General features: G+C 52.0%; 1 protein-coding gene across 1 annotated transcript; it reads left to right on the top strand.

Annotated features, from left to right (window-relative positions):
• Positions 1–220: 220 nt before the first annotated feature.
• On the top strand, positions 221–2,572 carry LOC119354161 (uncharacterized GPI-anchored protein At4g28100-like). Its single transcript, XM_037620873.1, has 2 exons — positions 221–897; positions 1,935–2,572. The coding sequence occupies exons 1-2, from the start codon at positions 280–282 to the stop codon at positions 2,304–2,306; spliced, it is 990 nt and encodes a 329-aa protein (XP_037476770.1). The 5' UTR covers positions 221–279; the 3' UTR covers positions 2,307–2,572.
• Positions 2,573–8,405: the final 5,833 nt, after the last annotated feature.

Below are 8,405 nucleotides of genomic sequence, written 5' to 3'. Positions count from 1 at the left end.
CACATCTAAACTGATTTTCACTCTGTTTGTGGTCTATTTTTTTGTCCTAATTTTTTTGTTTCTTGTTGATGCATTATATACTTGTGGGAGGTTAGATGTGACATCCTTAAAAACATCTAGATGTAAATTAAACAAACTGAAAAAAAAATCCCCAGGTATGAAGGCAAACATCCCTCCCTTCCTGGATATCGCCTGTATAAAACCCAGTTCCCAACGCCACCACAGCCCCACGCCTCTCACCACTCTCCCACCGCCACCGCCACCTCCTCGCCGGCGACAATGTCGGTGCACATCGCGGCCGTGGCGGTTCTCATCGCGCTCCTCGCCCCCGCCCGAGCCTCGGACGTCTCCTCCTTCCCGCTCACGCAGACGCAGTCCCCGGCCAACGCCTCCGCGGCGCCCTCCTCCCCGCCCTGCCGCCTCGACCTCTCCGCGGAGCTCTTCGGCGGCGTGGCCGCGGCGTGCGGGGCCGGCGGCGGGCCGGGCTCCCTCGACCGCGGCCGCTGCTGCCCCGTCCTCGCGGCCTGGCTCTTCGCGGCGCACGCGCGCACGGCGCTGTCCGTCCCGGCGCCGGCGCCGGCGCTGGCGGGCGAGGGCCTGGACGGGGGCGAGGGCCCCATGGTCCCGTACGACAACCAGCGGTGCGTGGACGCGCTGGGCACCGCGCTGGAGAAGCGCGGGGTGGCGCTGCAGCGGCCCAACGCGACGTGCGACACGGTGATCTGCTTCTGCGGCATCCGGCTCCACCAGATCGGCTCGCTCCGCTGCCCGGCCGCGTTCGCCGTCGGCGCCGCCGCCAGGAACGCCACGCCCACCGCCGCGGTCAAGGACCTGGAGAAGAGCTGCCGCAACGCGTCCTACGCCGGCTGCTCCCGCTGCGTCCAGTCCCTGCAAAAGGTCAGCTCCTTTCTTCGCTCCGCTTTTTCCCTTTCCAGCTTTCCTGCTCTTCTCTCTTCCTTTAATTTGTGCGCTAAAATCTACTCCCCCGGAGTAGTACTTCAAGGGTTCATCATGTTGATGCATTCCTGGTTTTCTTTTCACCTCATTATCCTATCTCGTTATGTGTAATGTCGATTTCAATTAGTAGTTAGCTTAAGTGCGGCACTAGCTAGGACGGACTATGAGCGATGCCTTTTTCTCCATGTGCTTTATCTTGTTTTATCGAGCAGAAAGAGCCCATTTGACATCCAGGAGATCCCCCTTTCCACACAGAAAGGCCCTTTCTGCTCACATTATTGGTTCACATGCTCAGATGGGCTTCCTCCTTGTTCTTGAGCTGATCACTAATCATTAGCTACTTGATTGTAGTAGTATTTCTTTGTGAAGGCATTGCGCTCCCACTGTAGACAATGTTACTCCTACTTAGCATTACCAGCTAGTACTCGATTACAGGACCATGCTAGTATCAAGACAGCAAGGCCAGATTCTTGGTCCAATGCCACAGGCCATAGCAATGATGAATTGCATCATTTAGTTTGTTAACCACCTGCTACATCGAAAGTTGTTAAGCTTGTCCTTAACTTGTTTGTCGCGCATCCTCATTGGCATTGGCATCCTAAATTAAACAGTGAAGAACACACCCCTGTACTTGTGGTCTTGTACTGACAGTTCATGAATTTAGGAAGCTGTAATCTTTGACATTGTTCTGTACTGAGATTTTGGTGTAAGAACAAGAAGATCGACTCGAGATCATGTGCATGATCAAGTGGTCGTGCATGGGTAGCATTTATTGAGGATTTCAGAGGGCCGGGCAAGCCAAATGTTCGTAGTAACATTCAGTTCTGAAACAGCGAAACACCCACCAACTTCGCAACAACCTGCATTGCATCCACGTCCCTGCATGGAACACATTAAATGCGAGCATTTCTTCATCAGGGTTCGCTCGAGGGAGGAGAGGAGTTTAACCTGTGTGTGTGGTATGTGCTTGTGATCAGGTGAAGGGGAACGTGAGCCGGGAGGTCGCCGGCGGCGACCGCGCCCGGCGGATGCTGGGGCTGGACTGCCAGCTGATGGGCCTGACGTGGCTGCTGGCCAAGAACAAGACGGTGTACATCCCCACCGTGTCCGCCGTGCTGCGCGCCATGCTCTACACCGCGCACCCCACCGAGTCCGGCAGCCACTCCAAGGTTGGCGGCGGCAGCGGCGGGGCGCCGCCGCGGTGCAGCCCGGACCAGGAGAACATGCCGCTGGCCGTGGACTCGCTGCAGTTCGAGCACGCCGGCAGCACGAGCTCGGCCGCCGCCCTGCTCCGCGGCTCCCTCCTCTGGCTGGCGCTCTACTGCTTCCTCTGGGACGCGTTCTTGTAAACAGGGCATGCAGTGTGGATTAAGCTAAGCTTGTTGATAGAGTAGTACTATTTTGTAGGAGCTGGTTGGTTGGTGTTAGGGATTAGCTTCCTTTTTGGCTTGCACAGTGTTGCAGATCGAATTAGCGGATTGCACCGGTGGGTCTCTAGTATCCCCACCCCGTGCTTCTATCCTTGGTTTATTACCCTGCTATTTTGGTGAAGTGGTCGTAACTTGTTCAAGCCGAAACTATTTCTGTTGGCATGGGCACAAGCAACGAAAAGCAAGAAAAATGAGCCGCGGGTATGATGAATCTGTTGAAAGGAAGAGTCGGTTTTGGTTCAGAATAGCTTCACACACGACATTTTTCTTGCCTTTGGCGCGACAGTTTTGGTTTGTGGCAACGGATTTTCTTTTGAAGAATAGAGGCAGGGTGGCAGGCTCCAGGGCAGGTGAGGTGAAGACGAGGGAAGAGGACGACGAGGGGGAGGTTTTCTTGGCTTTGGCGCGACAGTTCACGTGGTAGGTAGCGTCGTGTCGTGTGTGGGTGTGGGTCAGTGGGTGTCGTCTAGTGTGCATCTGCATGTCGTCCTTTCTTGTGTCTGTCTGGCCTGGGGTGGTGTGGTGTCCCTGCCTGCCCGCCCGCGTCTTGTTCCGTGGTGTTGCCTCTGCTAGCTCTTCTTCGATTTCCCAGCCAGCCAGCCCAGCGGCCCAAGAAAAGATGATAACCAAACCAACGTTTTTCTTTCTTTCTCAGTGTCATTTGTTTTTTTTCGAAAATATCAGATCTATTATAAAGATTTATCGGAAATACAAAGCACCTCAAACATAATAATAAATTATATTGAGGTCCATGGACAACTGAGCAACCATTGCCGTCGCAAAAACGAGCCGCCGATGCACCGTTGTCGCCGCTTTCATACTGAAACCGGTCTGACCTTTTCAATGACAGCCGGTTCAGTGGAGTTTTTTCTCCGAGGTGACCATGGAGCCTTTTATTTCTCCATCCAATCTCAGGGCCGCAATCAACTGGTACAAACCCTGAAATACAATCTGGTGTACAATGCAACCCGACACCGGTGCGTACCTCAGCCCCACGGTATCTGCCACCAGTGCATTAGAATTGTGTGTTTGACGACATCACGCATGGTATAAAAATCGAATAGTGTGTTTGAAACTGAAAACATGTGCGTTTGTTGACTCATCGCATGCGATTGGAAAAAAGAAATACCGTATGCAATGTGGTGTACACATTTTTAATGATCAAATCCTGTGTGCGATGATCGGTTCCATCGTACACGTTTGTACTTGGGTGAAATGTATACAGTGTACATCACACAGTTCTAATAAGTAAACTGTGTGTGTGAGATTATTTTTTTCTCTTGTAGGCAACTTTTTTCATGTTGAGATGCTCTTCAAGCGGAATTATGTGCATGCATGGAAAGATTGTCATTTTTTATCCACATAAGTGAGCTTCCTATCGAGATTGAGATGAATTCTATTGTTGCAGTAAAGTTGATCCAGACAAAGAAGGTGGATATATCGATTTATTCATCGCTCATTAAGGAGATTAGATATCTCATGTGACGCCCTCGATTCGACCGTACACTAATCATATACGCAAATGTGTACGATCAAGATCAGGGACTCACGAGAAGATATCACAACACAACTCTACAAATAAAGTAAGTCATACAAGCATCATATTACAAGCCATGGGCCTCGAGGGCTCGAATACAAGAGCTCGATCATAGACGAGTCAGCGGAAACAACAATATCTGAGTACGGACATAAGTTAAACAAGTTTGCCTTAAGAAGGCTAGCACAAACAGTGATACAGATCGAAAGAGGCGCATACCTCCTGCCTGGGATCCTCCTAAACGACTCCTGGTCGTCGCTAACGGGCTGCACGTAGTAGTAGGCACCTTCCGAGTAGTAGTAGTCGTCATCGACAGTAGCGTCTGGCTCCTGGGCTCCATCGTCTGGTCGCAGCAAACGGGTATAAAAAGAGGAAAAGAGGGAGCAAAGCAACCATGAGTACTCATCCAAAGTACTCGCAAGCAAGGAACTACACTACAAATGTATGCATTGGTATCAAATGGAATAAGGGTATCATATGTGGACTGAACTGCAGAATGCCGGAATAAGAGGGGGATAGCTAGTCCTATCGAAGACTACGCTTCTGGCCACCTCCATCTTGCAGCATGTAGAAGAGAGTAGATGGTAAGTTCACTAAGTAGCATCGTGTAGCATAATCCAACCCGTCGATCCTCCCCTCGTCGCCCTGTGAGAGAGCGATCACCGGTTGTGGGTGTGTTTTATTAAGTATCCAATTCTAGTTGTCATAAGGTCAAGGTACAACTCTAAGTCGTCCTGTTACCGAAGATCACAGCTATTTGAATGGATTAACTTCCCTGCAGGGGTGCACCACATTTCCCAACACGCTCGATCCCTTTTGTCCGGACACACTTTTCTCGGTCATGCCCGACCTCGAAAGATCAACACGTCGCAACCCTACCTAGGCACAACAGAGAGGTCAACACGCCGGTCTAAATCCTATGGCGCAGGGGTCTGGGCCCATCGCCCATTGCACACCTGCACGTTGCGTACGCGGTCGGTGAGCAGACCTAGCCTCCCTTATAGAAGAGCAGGTGTTCCAGTCCAACCCGGCATGCGCCGCTCAGTCGCTGACGTCACGAAGGCTTCCGCTGATACCATGACGTCGAGTGTCCATAACTGTCCCCGCGTAGTTGGTTGGTGCGTATAGGCCAGTAGCCAAACTCAGATCAAATACCCAGATCTCGTTAAGCGTGTTATTTTGAAGTAACCGCGAACGCCGACCAGGGCCAGGCCCACCTCTCACCTAAGTGGTCTCCGCATGCCCTGTCGCTTCGCCTCAAAGTAATAGGCGGGGGCCGTCGGGAACCTAGGCCCACCACTACCTGGGCGGAACCACCTGCCCCTTCAGCCCCCACATCAGAATCACTTGCGGGTACTCAACGAGCCGACCCGACTTTAGTCACCACCTGTATAGTATGTATATATGTATGTATTTACCCATGATCAACACCCGACGTGATCACAACCCGATAGTATAGCATGGCAGATTGACAAGAATGTAGGGTCACTGATGATGATCTAGCATCCTATACTAAGCATTTAAGACTGCATGTAAGGTATCAACAGTTGTAGCAACAATGACAGGCTATGCATCAGAATAGGATTAACGGAATGCAGTAACATGCTACACTACTCTAATGCAAGCAGTAGAAAGAGAGTAGGCGATATCTGGTGATCAAGGGGGGGCTTGCCTGGTTGCTCTAGCAAGAGAGAGGGGTCGTCAACACCGTAGTCGTACTGGGTAGCAGCAGCGTCGGTCTCGGTGTCTAGCGAGAGAAGAGGGGGAAGAAACAATAAATATTAAGCAAACAGATGCATAGCGATGCATGACATGACAAGTAGCGGTGTTAGGGGTGCCCTAACGCGGTATGAGGTGATACCGGTGAAGGGGGGAAACATTCGGGAAAATACCCCCGGGGTTTCGCGTTTTTGGACAGATGAACCGAAGGGGGAAAGTTGCATGTCCTCTATGCTAGGGATGCGTGGCGGACGAACGGGCATGGTAACCGGATTCGTCTCGTCGTTCTGAGCAACTTTCATGTACAAAGTATTTTTATTCGAGCTACGGATTATTCTTTATTAATTTTTAAAGTTTTAAAACATTTTCTGAATTTATGGAGTTAATTTAATTCGCAAAATATTAAATACTAAATGCTACGGCTACACAGAAGTGTACCCAGAGATTGACTATTTGACTGACAGGTGGACCCTGTTGACCGCCTAGTCAGCAGTCAACAGTCAACTTGTTGACTGGTTTGACTGGTCCAACTGACATGTGGGGGGCCACGTGTCATAGACTGCTAGTTAAACTATTTAACTAACTAGATTTATTTAGCAGTGGGACCCATATGTCAGTGGGACATTTAGTTAAACAGAGTTTTAAACGGTTTTAGTTAATCCAATTAAGTAGTGGGGCCTACTGTCAGTGCCTAATTAGTGTTAGGATTAGGGGGGGCATTAGCACGTAAACTATCAGCGGCACCCGGCCTGTATTGAGCGGCAGCAGCAACCAAAAGCAGAAAGCAGGGGGCGGCAGCAGGCCGCGCGGGGAGTGGAGGTCGGCGGTGGGTGCGGTGTGTGGCATGGGGCGCCCGAGGGCGCAGCGGCAAGCAGGGGCAGGGGCGGAGCCAAGGCCAGGGGCTCCGGCGGGAGCGCGCATGGGAGGCGATGGCGGGCGCGGCGGAGGACGGGGCCGGGGGAGTGTGGCGACTGCGGGCGAGCCTCACGGGCGCGCGAGCGTGTGCGCGGGACCGATGCAGCCCGTGCGGCAAGGGAGGCACGCCGGAGCGGGGGAAGCGGGCGCCGTGGGCAAACAGCAGCAGCAGGCGGGGTAAGGCGGGAGCGCGGGAACACGGGCATCCAGCGAGCGGCTGCGGGGCGCAGCCAGTGGGAGCGTGGGCTGGTGGCGCTGAGCGCGAACACGGGCGGCGGTAGCTGCGCTAGCAGCAGAGGCGACTGCGGCGGAGCAGCACAGCGAGGTGGACGACCAGCGACGGCGAGCAAGCAACGTGGGGAAGCAGCAAGGCAACGCATGCGGGGCGAGGTTACGGCGTGCTCGCGGGAACCAAGCGCGAGGCGAGCAGCAGCTGCAGGTCCACGGCGGCGCGTGGTCGTGACCCGTGACGTGCGCGAGCGGACGACTGAAAGGGCGCAGGGAGCGCGGCCAGGACGGCACCCTAGCGTGCGCGAGACAGGGTAGAGAGGGGAGGGAGTGGCCCTCACCATACGATGCAGGGGTACGGGCGGCGAGGCTCGGTGATGCTAGTCGGAGAGGAGGATGAGGACGACGTTCCGGCGACGGCGATTCGGGGAAGGGAACGACTCGATTCGCGCGAGGCAGGGGGTCCCGAGCTCCGATGCGTCCAAGTAGTCGACGAAGACGGAGGAGGCGGTGCTCCCGGCGCAGTCTCAGGCGACGGGGAGGACAGTGGCCACGAAGATGAGATCGGCCATGGCGACGTGGTTCAGCTGCGGGCGAGGTGGAAGAAGCGGCGTAAGGGAAGGGGAAATGGCGCTAGGGTTTCGCCTGGGGCTCAGGGGCGACGCCCTTATCCCCTCTGCGACGCCCTGTAGCATCGCCGTGGTGAGCATCGCGCGGTCACAACGGCGATGATGGCCTGTGGTGGTGACACGCACGGGGATAGAGAGGGGATAAGGATAAGGGGGGTTTAGGTGGGCTGGGCACAGTGTGTAACTTAGGCCCAGTTGCATAGTAGCTTGTAGGTATTTTATATTTCTCCTTTTATTTCTTTTCTGTTTACATTCTATTTTATTTACTATAGTTTTATAAAATACAAAAATGAGCCCCTAATTTAGTGTTAATAAATATGCTACTGTCCCTATAGTTTTGGGTAACTAAATAAAATAGTTTTATAAGTTAATAACTGAAAACGCATTTAATTAATAGCTTTCCCTACTGTTTTATTATTTTAGTGCATTTTAAGCATTTTATAAAAATGTGGATTCCCCAGCATAATTACTTATGATTTATTTGCCACATATAGAACAATTTAGTTTTAATATTTGAAAACTTTTATCCTTTGACTTGACTTTGAATTTGAATTCGAACGGGATTTGAATCATCGAGAGATTAGCAACAGTAACCTAGGTGATGTGGCATCATTAGCAAAGGTTCACTGTAGCTTAATATCCGGGCGTCACAATTCTCCTCCACTACAAGAAATCTCGTCCCGAGATTTAAGAGGTGGAACAAGGGGGAAAGGGTCTGGTTACGTAATTCTAACGAATCTCCTCGGTCTTGCCTGCTCTTCTCAAAGAGGTTGTTCTTTCTCGTTGATGTCTTAATCTCCCTACTTCAGGACATCATGACGAACTCGTCACCTTTTCTTCGGAGTCTTCATCGTACGTACAAAGGACAAGTGGTAACTTCGGAAGAACGGATCGCTACCATGTTGCTTTTCTGGTAGATAACATCAGGGAAGGTGGCAGAAAGTAACTCTCAAATTGAAACTTAAGAAATTAACAAGGGCAAAGTAAGAA

This window comes from Triticum dicoccoides, chromosome 2A, assembly GCF_002162155.2.
Source record: "Triticum dicoccoides isolate Atlit2015 ecotype Zavitan chromosome 2A, WEW_v2.0, whole genome shotgun sequence".
Taxonomy (NCBI): domain Eukaryota; kingdom Viridiplantae; phylum Streptophyta; class Magnoliopsida; order Poales; family Poaceae; genus Triticum; species Triticum dicoccoides.
This window is presented reverse-complemented; position numbering and strand designations above follow the sequence as displayed.

What these genes read in the sequence shown, in the direction of transcription:
- LOC119354161 (XM_037620873.1), top strand. Translation starts at nt 280, where the DNA reads ATGTCGGTGCACATCGCGGCCGTGGCGGTTCTCATCGCGCTCCTCGCC. An exon ending in GCGTCCAGTCCCTGCAAAAG is followed by an intron (nt 898 to 1,934) that starts GTCAGCTCCTTT and finishes GCTTGTGATCAG; the next exon opens with GTGAAGGGGAACGTGAGCCG.